The sequence below is a fragment of the Erythranthe guttata genome, chromosome 12, assembly GCF_056151865.1.
Source record: "Erythranthe guttata isolate IM_541 chromosome 12, IM_541, whole genome shotgun sequence".
NCBI classification, from domain to species: domain Eukaryota; kingdom Viridiplantae; phylum Streptophyta; class Magnoliopsida; order Lamiales; family Phrymaceae; genus Erythranthe; species Erythranthe guttata.
The window spans coordinates 15,521,030-15,535,739 of record NC_142544.1 but is presented as its reverse complement, the minus strand read 5'-3'; the positions used below and the strand labels follow the sequence as shown (position 1 = coordinate 15,535,739).

The window sequence follows — 14,710 nt, the reverse complement described above, 5'->3', positions numbered from 1 at the left end:
AACTGGCCACTTTATGCGCTTTTATGTTATTGTTAATCGCATGAATCGGAAGATCGGGTTAATAATTAGAACTGTGGTAGAAGAGCCTTTGTAGTATTAACATATGAATATAGTTAATCTCTTAGGTAGCCATTATTGAGATTTGTGCTTAATGTTGTGTTCTAGAATTAATTGTATAGGAATATAGTAATTGAATCTAGAGTATTAGAATCGTAATACACGCGGAAGCGGGTTATGATTATTTTAGCATCTCAGGTTAATAATCCGGGTTAATTGCTTGCACAATTGAAGGAATTGGGGGAGTAATAATCACATAGGGGGAAGAATAAAATCCTAGGCTTGCTTATCTTGATTAAATCTTCGTTTTAAATTGCTTTCTTGTTTTTGCTTGCTTTTAATTTAGTTTAATTTAGTTAATTCTCTCTAAAATTCGACTGTGTAGGGTGGGCTTGATAATAATTGGTAGAATTTAGCGTCTAGGATTAGATAATTAAATATTCCCTGTGGGTTCGATATCCGGACTTCTAGTCCACTATATTAAGCTTGTACGATACGTGCACTTGCGTGTAGGTTTTCGGCCAACACCAAATAAATTAAATTTTCCCTCCTAGACAACTGCTTGTTGCCAATTCGATCTCGTTTTATTGAAAAATATCGAGCCTTCAATATATGCATTTAACATGTGATGATATTTTTTGGTAATGGTGGCATAATTGGTGAACGAGATGGTGCGGAGTCAAATGATCTGAGTTTCGAATATAATTTCCCAGTCGACGTTTTATCGTTGGACGTTATCACACATGATTTATATGTTATTTTCAAGTTATTGCAATATAGTGAATCGGAGATTTAGAGCCTGTTTGGGTAAGCTTATAAGCTCCTAAAAACATCTTATAAGATGTTTAGGAGCTTATAAGTTGTTAAAAGGTGTTTGGTAAAAAAATTGCAAAATATCTTATTTTTTCAAAAAATAAGCTGTTAGGGAGCTTATAAGATGTTTTTAAAAAAGTACCTCTACCCCACATTTTTTCTTTAAGATCTTATTTGCTTCTTTACTAAAACACTTAAAATACAAAATTACCCTCAAATACTTTATTATATTACATGAATACTAATAATATTTATATTTTATCAAAACAACGTATTCTTGTAATCAAGATTAATAATTAGTTAAATATAATTATCGTAATTATCATAATAATTGTAAAAAAAAATTATTCTCTATTTATATTTTATATGTATATAAAAATACACGAATATTCTTATTATCGCCATAATAAATTATATTTCTTTCATCTACAAAAAAAAATATATTTCTTTTACAACTTTTATTTTATATTATTATATAATTTTATATTATTATTATTATTTGAAAAAATAATTTGTAAATATTATAATAATATTTTAGGAACAAAAGTATTTGAGTCAAATAAGTTTAACAATTATACTAGCGTCATGTACTCTTTTGTCATTATAGCAATAAACAGACATTTTATTTCCAAACACCTGAACAACTTATAAAAACAAAAAATAACTTATAAGGTACATATCCAAAAAAAACATCTTATCAGATGTAGGAGCTTATAAGATGTGTTAAATAAGCTTAGCCAAACGGGCTCTTACTTGATGCACATCTATATTGTTTGTTGCTAGTTACTTCTTTATTAAAATAAAATGTGATAAAATTTATTTTCACCCAGGTTATTAGTAGAACCCCCAAACTCATTTCGGTATATGAGAATGAATACAATCCTTTTTGTGTTATTAGTGAAACTTCCTTAATTATTTAATTAAATAAATATTCTATAAAATTAAATATGGTATGCCTATACTGAAATGTTAAATGTCGTTTCAGTTTTACTATTGCCGTTTTGACTTCGAACCTGATTTTGGCAGATTTTGGGAAAATTTGAAACACGAAAACGGTATTATTAAAACTCGAACGACGTTTGTCACATCCCGTGCCTATATCACCCCATGCAAATAAAATTATGAATGTAAATAGCAATAAATTGGAGGCTCTATACTTGTCAAGTTGTCATGTTCATAAATCATATATTTAATTTATAATTTTATATGGATACAAAGATGCGACATATGAAAAGGGAAGCAATTAATATATGATAATGAGTTCTTATCAAAAAAAAAATATATGATAATGAGAACTGATAACAAAGTAATGCAGCCCATAAAATTAAACCCTCCAACCACAAATTCACCTAAGTCCGCACCCGCCCAAATAATATTTGGTTGAGCACGACCGCTAAGTATTCTACTGGTCGATGAGATAAGTTTATGGTGTTCGGGGCACAGCCCGCAATTTATTTTTTCAGAGTATTTATAGAAGATAATATAAAATGAGTAAGTATTTACTCATTTTTTTTAAATAATCATTTACAAAAGTACTACAGTGAAACCTCTATAAATTAATACAGTTGGGACCATTAAGATTTCATTAATTTAGCGAAATATTAACTTATCGATAAATTAATAATTATTAATCTATACATTAATTAATTAATTATTAATTTATGAAATTACTTTTATTTTTATTTTCAATAATAACATTTTTTTTTAAATTTTTTACGTGTATATTATTCATTATACCATTAGTTCAATGCATTATAGAGGTCGTTTCACGAACGGAAGCTCTTAAAACAACAATGGTATAGAACGATTTTACGTTGACTTATGAGAAAAATATACCGAAAATTCTAACCATGTTAAGAAAAGTGAGGGACGAAATTGATGGTAATGTGAACTTCAAGAAACAAGCAACAATTAAATTATATTGTATTAAGTTTTCATAGATCTATAAAATATGTCTATACCATGTAATTTAAGAACTATTTTTATGCATTATTCATTTATATATTATATGGGGCTTCTTAAATTTTTCGAATGTGTATTATCTTATATAATTTAGCGAATTATTAATTTAGCACGTTGTCCCCAAGTCGGGACCGGAAAAATTTATTATTTAAGCGAGATTATTAATTTATCGAGTATTAATTTATCGATGTTCTACTGCACTAACAACTAGAAAAAGAAAATAAAAAATATATCTTGGGGGCAATGGCCCCCCCCCCTAACCCACTGTGGTTCCGGCAATGGACGTAACCCAATGACACAAATCTCTACCACCAGCATTAATGTAATTTCGATAGTAGGACCCACAAGAATTGCTATATAGTCTAATTAAATTACAACATTGCACGACCATTTCATTTATTTTTGTTTTTCTCCAACAAACTTACTAACTCTTGAATCTTCATACATGTACATGTGCACATAAGAAAAACAAATGCAGGATACCAATCAAACTTTAGGCCCCGCATTGTTTGTTGCTTAAGGCCATATTTATAGCCCTTAAATATCAAGGTTAAAATAGATATTACACGTACAGTAGAACCTCGATAAATTAATAATCTCACTTAAATAATATTTTTTCGGTCTCAATTTGGGAACAACGTGCTAAATTAATATTTCACCGTATTTATAAGATAATACACATTCGAAAATTTTAAGAAGTCCCATCTAATATATAAATTAATAATGTATGGAAATATTTCTTAAATTACATAGTACATTTCTTTTTTTATAGATCTATCAAGGCTTAATAAAATATAATTTAATTGTAGCTTATTTCAAGTTCACATCACCAATCAATTTCGTCCCTCGGTTATATAGAATTTCTTGTATGGTTAGAATTTCTTAACTACACATGGTTATAATTTCTTGTATAGAATTCCGTAACATGTTTAAAATTTCTTGTATAATTTTCTCATAGATCAATATAAAATTGTTCAATATCATTTCTGCTTTAAGAGTTTCTGCTCGAGAAACGGGTTCTAGTATATTGAACTAAATAATTTTTCATAACATTATGTTTAAATAATATCTTTCGTTGGTCCCAATTCAACAAAAATATAAATTAATAATTCGCTAAATTAAAAAAGATAATAGTAAATATTAAAAAACACATTTATGATTAACTTTATAGACTACTTAATTTCTCTATTTCATAACTCTCTAAAATATTTTAATAAAAGTGACAATAATAAAAAAAATAAAAAAGAAAATCGTTTTAGTCCATAATATTTAAGCTAACTCGCCAAAAAAGTCCAATATCTCCCCCCAAAAAAGCCACAAATATCGATCCAATCTAGTTTTATTATATTCTATTCTATCCCCACTCTGAATTTTCTTCCTTCCATTTCAGTTCTTCAAAACCCAATAATCCTGTCCCCGCCCTCCGTTTACTTTTCCCCGCTAATTACGCCCCCCTTCTCTTTCTCTCTCCTCTCCTCTCTCTCTCTCTCTCTCTCACACACACACAGTTCCTTCCTTCCTTCCTTATGTCCAAACGACAAGCATTATCAGACAGCAGCACCACCACATACCATGTCCCTCCTCTCTCTCTTCCTCCTCCTCCTCATTCTCTCTCTCCTCCAATTCTCACTTTCTCTCTCCTATCCCTTCAGTAAGTCCACCACCACCATCACCACCACCTACTCACTCTTCTTAACTTAACTACTTCCTGTAATAATTTTTCCATTTTCACCTCCTGCTAACTAACTAAACTAACTCAATTCTTGTTTTCTTCTTCTTTTGGCAGATTACAGTTTGCACATTGACTGCGGCGGCCTAGTCAACACCACCGACGCCTTCCGCACCACGTGGCTCCCCGACGCCTTCTACTCCGGCGGCGCCACCTCCGTTGTCTCCGAGCCCCTCCTATTCCTCCACCAGCAGGAGAAAACCCTCCGCCACTTCCCCATCTCCTCCGGCAAGAAGAACTGCTACTCCATACCCACCGGCGGCGGCCGCTACTTCCTCCGCACGTTCACCGTCTACGACAACTTCGACGGCAAGTCCCACTCCCCCTCCTTCGACGTCTCCGTCGAGGGCACCATAGTCTTTTCCTGGAGATCCCCTTGGCCCGAATCCGTAGCCCGCTCCGGCGCCTATTCGGATCTCTTCTTCCACCACAACGAACCCATCGTCGATGTTTGCTTCTACAGCATCGCCACCGATTCTCCGGTCATCGGCTCTCTCCAGTTGACCCAAATCGAACCCAATGCCTACGAATTCGAGTACGCCAAGAACTCCAGCAACTACATCCTCGTTAACTACGGCAGATTTTCATCCGGGTCGGATCAATGGGGACCCGGATTCACAGACGACACCGATTTTTTCAGCCGGTCCTGGCAATCCGATGCCGAATTCCGGCTGACATCCGTTTCGATTGCTTACGGCGCAACAATCAAACCAATCTCCGCCGGAAAACCAATAGCTAATGTCGAAAAAAGCCCTAATTACTTCTCCGAAAAGCTTTACCGGACAGCAGTTACGGCGGAAGGAAACGGGGGTGGGATTCTCGAATACGAATTGCCCGTGGATGCAAAGATGGATTACTTGCTGTGGTTCCACTTTGCGGAAATCGACGCGGCCGTGTCCAAAATCGGACAGAGGGTGTTCGATGTAACGGTGAACGGTGACAATGTCAGCAGGGTTGACGTTTTTAAGGAGGTTGGCAGTTTCGCGGCTTACGATTGGAGCTATGTTGTCAAGAATTTGAGCAGCACCACTTTGAATGTGAGGCTCGAGTCCGTAGTCGGGGCGCCGATTATTTGTGGGCTCGAGAATTACGCAATCGTCCCCGTCGATCTCAAGACTATTCCCGATCAGGGTAAAAATTAGAAAGATGATTATTAATTATCAAATGTTTGAATTATTAAATCGTATAAACGGAATTGATAATTGTGTATGCGCAGTGATTGCAATGAAAGCATTGAAGGAATCGCTTCGTGTGCCCGATAGAATGGGGTGGAACGGAGATCCGTGCGCACCTACAAATTGGGACGCTTGGGAGGGTGTTACTTGTCATCCCACAAAGGACGAAACTGCCCTTGTCGTCTCCCAAATGTAATAATTCTTGCGTAGCTTGAATTTTCTTTTTTCGTCTGAGATTGATTGATCGTTACGTAGTAATAATTTTCCGTCTGTGTTGAATTTAGTGATCTTGGGAGCCAAGGTTTGAAAGGTTATATCAGTGATAAAATCGTGCTTTTGACGAATTTGGTAAGCTTGTAAGTATCTGCTGTTATCTTGTACTTATTTAGTTTACGTTTCTTTTATTGATCAATCGATGAACTAACTTTACGTAGTCGTAAATTTTCTGAATTAGGATGATAATTAATCTGTAAGAAAAAAATGTTTTGGTGTGTAGGAACTTGAGTTCCAATTCATTGGGAGGTAATATACCAACAGGGTTGGGCCAAAACTCCCTTGTCAAGCTGTAAGATTACACAACTCTTGCCGTGTACGATTCATTTTTGTGATCACTAAAGCCGAGCAAGCATCTAAAAAACGACAAACTGAACATTAGTGATTTTTTTTTTCCTGGTGTATTGATGCAGGGATTTATCAAACAACAAGTTTACAGGGTATATTCCCGATAGTCTAACATCATCCAGCTTGCAGCTTGTGTAAGTTGCGATTTTTTCATATATTTTATTTATAAAAAATTCAAGTGACTTTTATCTTTTAATATTTACTTAGTCGTGTTACTTACGCTCAGGTTATTGAACGGCAACTTATTGGAAGGGCAAGTCCCGGAGGATATTTATTCGATTGGGGTTCACGGTGGAGCTATAGAGTATGTCGTCATGCCTTTTATTTACTTTTTTCATCATTAATTTTAATTGCATATTATCAATTATGGTCAATTGTAATTGTTTAATTTTCCACAAAATAATGAAAAAAAATATAAAAGAAGTTCCTACTATTGCAAATTTGCAGCCTGTCGGGTAATAAAGGATTGTGTGGTGTACCTTCACTGCCGAATTGTTCGCTGCTTTGGGGGGAAAACGGATTATCGAAGGGGGCCAAAGTGGGAATAGGTGTCGCATCTCTCGTTATTCTCTCTGCACTTGTAACCGGAATATACTTTTGCCTTAAATGGAAGCATCGAAACGATTACGACTTTGGTTTACCTCACGAACTAACTGGTAAGTTCATTTCCAGTTTACTTCATTTTTTTTTTATTTTTTTGGTTCAATTATTTAAAAAAAATATATTTTGTTTTTTGTTTGTTTCGTGCGTATAAAGCTCTTGCTGCAAAGAGAAATCGATATCACCGGCAGAAATCGCTTATGGATCTTGAAATGGAGAGACAACATGCCAAAGGGTTTATACCAACTTACAACGTTAGCTGATTGTAAAGAGAAGAAGCATTAATTTTTTTTGATATAGAGTTTTGTTTTGTGTTATTGGAAAACCACATTATTTGTAATGTGCAGTGTGTTTTGTGATACAAGTTTTTATTTATTTTGTAAAAAAAATTATAATTATACCCTTAGATAATTGAGATGGCAGTTATGAGATAGATAATACAAATGTTTGGAAAACAAAAAAATGTTCCTTGGTGAATGATCGTTGGGCAAGTGAGTTTGTGGCAAATGATCGATGTTCGAATCCCTCTGGTTTATGTCTCTCATATGCTTTGCAAGCTGTTATACGAGAGTGTAGGTTTACCCAATACATCTATATGGTTGGTTATGAATTCTTTCATTACCAAAAAAACGACAATCTAAAAAAAATGGTCAAAACTCTTTCGAGTTCTTTCATTACCAAAAAATAAAAATTTAAAAAAAATGGCCAAAAGTCTTTCGGGTTCTTTCATTACCAAAAAAGAAAATCTAAAAAAATTGGCCAAAACCCTTTCGAGTTCTTTCATTACCAAGAAAGAAAATTTAAAAAAATTGGCCAAAACTCTCTAATAAATAAGGGATAATTAACAAGAACCCCCTCATTTAGGTAAATGAGTTAAGAAAATACCCCATCCCAAAAATAATTAAAGAAAACCCCCTATCTAATATTCCACCCAAGTGATATTTTCATAATTTCAAAATTATCCTTAATTGTCTACTATACTCTTTCAAACCCTAATCTTATTTTCTCTTCTCTCCCGTCTCTTCTTCTCCCGTCTATTATCTGTTTTTTTTCTCTCTATATTATACTTTTATCTCTCAATTCTTTACATTATTCTCTCTTGATCGGAAGATGAAGAACCAACCAGAACAACGATGCTAATTCCGTTGAAGCCATTGTCGTCGGTGCCGTCGCCGTCGAAGTCGGGGTCGGGGTCGTCGTCGGCAGATCTTAACAAAAGCCATAAATTGTCGATTTGTCACCGAAATCGGATTTTGATGGGTGGTGGTTCTGCTTTGGTTGGTGGTGCGAGTTGTGATTTTATTTATTTATTTGTAATAAAAAAAACCATCATAATAACAAAGTAAGGTGATGATGGTGTGTTGTGACGGCGGTGTGGTGACGATGGGGAGGCAGATTTATGGTTTTTTGGTGGATTGGACGGATGAAGGCGCGTGTAGAGAATTTCGCGCAGGCTGAAACCTTAATCGACTATGTACATGTTCATAGTCGATTAAGCTAATCGACTATGCTCTGGTAGTCGATTAAGGTTCATCGACTCCAATTTTTTTATTTTTTTTGGATTTTTTGTTTATTGCTTCCAATTGTATAAATCATTTATAATATTTGTATATTTTTTGTTTTTGTAATATATAGTTGATTTTGTATTTTTTTCGCAGTTGTGATTTGTTACTTTTAGTAGCAGATTCTTAATCGACTATGCTTCACATCATAGTCGATTAATATACCTGATATAAAAAAAATTAAAAAACAAAAAAAAAATTAAAAAAATAAATAATTTCCTTAATCGACTATGAAGCATAGTCGATTAAGGAAACTGATACAGAAAAGACGGGAAAAAAAACAGAAAAAAAAAAAATCGCTGAGCGCGTGACCCAGTGATGATGTGGCGGGCGGGGGCAAAGCTGGAAAACATAATGGCTGAAACTGAGTGTGGGCTTTTCTCAAATGGACTAAAATATTTTGGACCTCCCTCCATTAAAAAAAATAGTGAGGGGTTTTCTCAAAGAGCCCAATAAATAATCCTTGTCCTAATATTTAGTTATACTTTCGTACTTGTTTCTATTCCCTCATTTTCATCATTAATCCCTATTTTCCATCTCTTTATAGTAGTTCATTTGTGGATAATTCTGATGGAGTTTTTTTACTGGAGGTAATTTTTTATTTTGTTTTACTATTATTATTACTGATAAATTATAAAAGAAATAAGTAAATATTAGAAATCAACATAATATCGGCTGATAGATAATTTTGAGACGAGATATTATGGACTTAAAGCCCAAAGTTCAAAGGCCCATATTCCATGACAAACTGAAAGGAGTTTTCACTTGAAATTTTGTTCCACTATTTTTTTTTAAATCAATTTTTTTTTTTTGTAAGTTTTGCAATATAAACTCCAAAATGTCTGGAAAAAAACATCACTTGATTTTCTCTTTCGCTCACACATGAGTTGACTGCTATCGTAAAAATTATATTTTCGCTCAAATATGATTTGACTGTTACAGTTAGGACCGGCAATTGAGCCGGGCCTAACCGAAGCCCAATGACTCGGCCCGATTATATTTGAGCCAAGCCTACTTTTTAGTGAGCTGGACCGAGTTTGAGCCATTTTACTAAACCCGATTTATTTATGAGCCAAGTTTGAGCCTACTATGGCTCAACCCGAATAAAACCCGACCGATTAGGATAATACTAAAATATATAATATATTTATTATTTTAATACTATGACTCAACATACAAGTTATGAATATTATTTGATTTTGCGAAGAAAAAAGTCAAAATAAAAGGAATTAAGTAGTGACGGTGGCAATAAGTTAAATATGAATCAAATGCAACATCTCACCGAGATTTGAGAATATAAAATGTTTTCAATAATAAGAGATACTAATCTTTTTTTACTTCTTTCGGTTTTATTTTCAAGTTTTTCCAATAACTTTCAATGATCGTTTAGGTTTTTTTTTTATTAGCTTCAATGGAGGTAAATCTTGATCATTACTTATTTTTATAAAAAAAATTTACTCATTACAATTATATAGTAATGGGGCCCGATATAAACCCGAAACCCGAAAAAATACATGAGCCGAGCTTGAGCCTATTCTAATGAGGCCTGATGACATGTGAGCTTGAGCCTATAATAACGAGGTCCGATGGTATGTGAACTTACACTGACATTTATACTTTTTGTAACATGCAAATATCACTTTATTTTTCATATTATTCTTTTTCGAAATATATTTCTCCCATCACATTTAAACATAATTTTACTAGTGCAATGTAAATTGTGTGTTCTCAAAATACAAACAAATATTACTTTTTTCCCCCTCAAATGCAGTCCCCACAATTATACATGAACCTTGTAGCAAGACTTTTATACCAATCAATCAAAGCTCTTGAAATCAGGATACAGTTATGGATATATTTGAATAAATAAAAATGAAGATACTATTGTATAAATTAGAATAAAAATAGAGGAATTAATTAATATTTGGAAAGTAGAATTAAAATTTGATGAACATGCATAAATAAATAAATATAGAGTAGCGCGTGGTCCCACTGCTTTATTATTGCACGGTCTACTTCACTTTGAATCCTTATCTCAATACCATGGACAAAAATTCATTATGAATCCACTGTTTTGCAATTTGGATATCAAGGCATCATTATGTATTGAATTTCTGAGTTAATTAATATATACAATTACACGTCTACCAATGTGTATATATAATATATATATATATATATATATACATAAATTAATGTATAGTTTGTAAAAGACTTGGTTCATGTTAGTTCATCAGTATGTGTATTGATAATATATTTGGGGTCATTAGCAATACACCCCTCTTATAGATAAAAACTAGTGATATATCCATGCCATAATTCTTTCTTTGTGAAAACCCCCTAGAATATTTAATTCCATTTTTACCCCTCTAGTAAGTCACGTTTATTTTTTATATTTATCCAATATTTTCAAATCCCTAATAATTAGGCACCTAATCCTCCTAATTAGGTTTAATTATTTACTTTTCCTAATAAAACTGCCCCTAAATAAAATAAATTAAAAAAGAAAAAACAACCGCATCGTCTTGAATAAAACACGGAGATTTGGTTTTCCCCCAAATCAAAAACCGGCAAAAAAATTGAAACCCTCTCTTCCAATCTGCAGTCACATTCCAAAATCGAAGATATTTGATACAAAATCGTCCACACACTTTACCCATTAATAGTCGTATTCTGTAGTAGCTGTGTTTCGGTAGTGATAAACCAGTGAAGTTGAGTTGCGTAGTCACATTCGAATCTGGTTTTTGAAATGAAGAAGAAAGTGTCACAGAATACTATATGACTACTATGTGACTACTATGTGACTACTACGTGACTACTATGTGACTACTTCTGATGAATAAATCTGGACTACCTGTAAATACAAATCACATGATATCATGTGAATTCAATTCAACCACAACAAACACATTGAAACTTACACTAACATATCAAGTAACAAAAAAAAATAAATTACAATAAAATTACATTAGCGTATCAATTAACACAAAACGAACAAAAGATTTGCAGAGTAGTCACAACGTGACTCTCAACGTGACTCTGTATAAAAAGGTATAAAATTTTCAATCAGTAACATTCATTTACACCAATTAAGACGACCCAAAAAAGAAACAATGAAATTTCGGTTCTAAATACACATACACACATATTTGAATACACACACTACAACCAGCCACAATTACGAAACCAACAAAATTAAAGCGGAACCTCTGACCTTCAACACAGTTTAACTCCGGCAACGACCGCAGAATGGTTGAACGTCGGCGATATCTCTATTCTCACCTAATCTCGACTGAAATCACGCCTGTATATCAAGGAGAATTACATCCGCCTATAATAAAGGGAAACGGTTATGGAAAGATATCGTGATTAAATATTTGATTTATTATAAAAAACTGTTAATAAGGGTACTTATGTCTTATTATGTTTAATTGAGGGGGTTTCACTAATTAAGTTTGGGATGTGGGTTTTTGCAAAAGTCTTAAAAGTCAATTGGGTTTTACTCATAATATTTTCCATTTGAGGGGGGTATTGCATATTTCCCCAATATATTTATCCACCTTAATCTACATATATACAATATATATGTATGCTGATTGTAATTATGTGTAACTATGTGGTGTAATATTAATTACTTGTTGTATTTCACATATATTATTATCTACCATAATGAATTATATACTTAAACAAAAAAAAATTAAAAATTGAAGACAACGAGAAAATATAGCCTACGACGTCAACCACAATTTTTCTTTTATTTAATAATTATTTAAACTAGGAGTGGTGGTTTTTTTGTGATTTTCAGACGTAGAACAAAGGGTGTTAAGGTCAAATGTCTGAAAACTAACCGCGATAGCCACATTGAGACAAATTTTCAAGTACAGGGATAAATTGATGCAATCAAAAGTAGAAGGGGTTAAAATGATATTTAGCCAAAGTATAAGGGGGAAAAGTAGAATTTACACCTAATTTTATTGAAGTCTATTGCATTCGATAGCCTTATGTTTCCTCTTATGATGACTTTCAGATGTTTCCGTAAAAGCAATGAAACGACGTCATATTTCGTTACACGTGGGATGATATTTACACTAATAAAATTAACCAGGCTGTCACTCACAAATTAATTATAAATAATTAATAAATTATGCCCTCTGACCGGTAGGCCTAATCAGAATTAACGAAACCCTAATTATAAAATGCAAAACAATCTTTGCATGTGGGGCTTTTTTTATTTTACTAATATTATACTTTGTTGGTTAAGCATGCAATTAATAGTAATTTTAAGCACATTGCTTGATTTATTATTACAAATGAAGTGACTTAAACAGAGCCACGTAGATGTTTAGGCAGCCACATAAGATTATATTATTAAATTTAGAGACCCAATTTATTTTATTAGACCTAATATTATAATTATTTACCTTTTTGTCACAATATGTTATCACTGTAGAAATATTATATCACATTGATGCAACATGCTGACAAAAAAAATATAGTAAAAAGGAAATTTATTAGTGGCGGTTCATATTGTTGTAATATATATGTGTTCACGACAATGACAATATTTATTTAATTTATTTTATGTTACACTTGCTGAATTTATTCGTCCTACATTTATGCATATTGTATACATATCCACATACATTGTACCAAGGAGCCCAATAAAAGGACAAGTGATATGATGATAATAAAGAGAAATGAATTATTGGTAAACCAAAATAAAATATTACTCCCTCCGTCCCAATTTAAGTGACGTTTTGGGTTGTTGCACACGTATTAAGAAAATCAATAAATGTACATAGATTATAGTGAAAAGCATAGGAAGATACTAATATATCCCTGACATTAATTATTTTGCACTAACTAATTAAGAGTGATAAAGGGTAAAATTGAAAATAGTGCAATTAATGATACATTGAAAATCTAAAATGACAAATAATTTGGGACAAAAAAAACTCTCTAAAAAGACATATAATATGGGACAGAGGGAGTACCATCTAATTAATTAATCATTTAGGACAATACTTCATAGTCATGTTAGAGATCACAAATTTACTTGATGTGAGTTGAAAGCTATGTTGGTTTTAGATATGTTGGTATAATTATGATTATTATTAGGGGTCTTATGATGTAGGTCTTTTATGAGAAAACTAATTAGAATTAAATGACAAGTTCAATTAAACTTTTGTTTCACATCTTTTATTAAATTTATTCCAAAAATGTGGATAATGTCTCTCCACGTAAATTCGAATTTATATTAAGTAAACTTCAAACAACATTTATCTTTTTAATATGCATTTAATATCTTCATTTTTCATCTAATAATATATTTTATTTTATTTTTACCGACGTGGTCATCTTTATTTTTTTGTTTTTCACTCTAGCATTTTTTACTTTATTATAAGTAACTTTTTTTTTAACAGTTTATTGAAAATTACGGAAAAATAATTTTTTGTTTTTTGTCAAATAATACAACAGATTTTAAAAATTACTATGGTGCATTATGGTATACTATGGTATGCTATGCTATGGCATACTATGGTATACTATGATGTACTATTCCGAACTTTATCATTCAACAACTCCCAGCCGCCGCCAAACCCTAACTTCCAACATCTCCCAGCCACCGTTAAATCATAGCATCCAACAAAATTCAACCGCCGTCAAATCCTATCTGCAAAAACCTAGTCGTCCACCATACCAACCCTAGTCGCCGACCAAATTAAACTCTAGCCATCGACCAATTTGAACCCTAGCCGCCATAGCCGTCGACCAAATTAAAACATAGTTGCCGACCAAATTAAACCCTAGCCGTCGACCAAATTAAACCCTAGACGCTATAGCCGTCGACCAAATTAAACCCTAACCATTGACCAAATTAAACCCTAACCGTTGACCAAATTAAATCCTAGCCGCCATAGTCGTCGACCAAATTAAACCCTAACCGTCGACCAAATTAAAACATATTCGCCATAGCCGCCACCATCCGCCATAGATCTGACCTCCACCACCATAGTCGTCGCCTCTTGCCTCCATAATCATCCCCTTATTGTCGCCGCCTCCACCGCCATAGTTGCACATAGCCATCGCCCCCTCAACAATTGAGTGAGGTGATGGAGAGGGAGAGTGAGAGAATTAGAAAGGGAGCGAGAGAATTAGAGAGAACGAGAGAATTAAAGAGAGAGAGAGAG

The 14,710-nt window shown here is 33.2% G+C and overlaps 1 protein-coding gene across 1 annotated transcript; it reads left to right on the top strand.

Moving 5' to 3' along the window:
* The first annotated feature begins 4,163 nt into the window (after positions 1-4,163).
* On the top strand, positions 4,164-7,321 carry LOC105954090 (receptor-like protein 4). Its single transcript, XM_012977760.2, has 9 exons — positions 4,164-4,483; positions 4,619-5,692; positions 5,778-5,928; positions 6,021-6,092; positions 6,233-6,301; positions 6,423-6,491; positions 6,584-6,661; positions 6,805-7,013; positions 7,114-7,321. Exons 1-9 carry the CDS (start codon positions 4,405-4,407, stop codon positions 7,218-7,220), a joined length of 1,908 nt encoding a protein of 635 aa, XP_012833214.2. The 5' UTR covers positions 4,164-4,404; the 3' UTR covers positions 7,221-7,321.
* Positions 7,322-14,710: the final 7,389 nt, after the last annotated feature.

Excerpts from the sequence above, each read along its gene's own strand:
- LOC105954090 (XM_012977760.2), top strand. The coding sequence starts at position 4,405 with ATGTCCCTCCTCTCTCTCTTCCTCCTCCTCCTCATTCTCTCTCTCCTC. Across the intron at positions 5,929-6,020 it reads GCCCTTGTCGTCTCCCAAAT|TGATCTTGGGAGCCAAGGTT; the intron begins GTAATAATTCTT and ends TGTTGAATTTAG. Across the intron at positions 6,302-6,422 it reads CAAAACTCCCTTGTCAAGCT|GGATTTATCAAACAACAAGT; the intron begins GTAAGATTACAC and ends GTATTGATGCAG.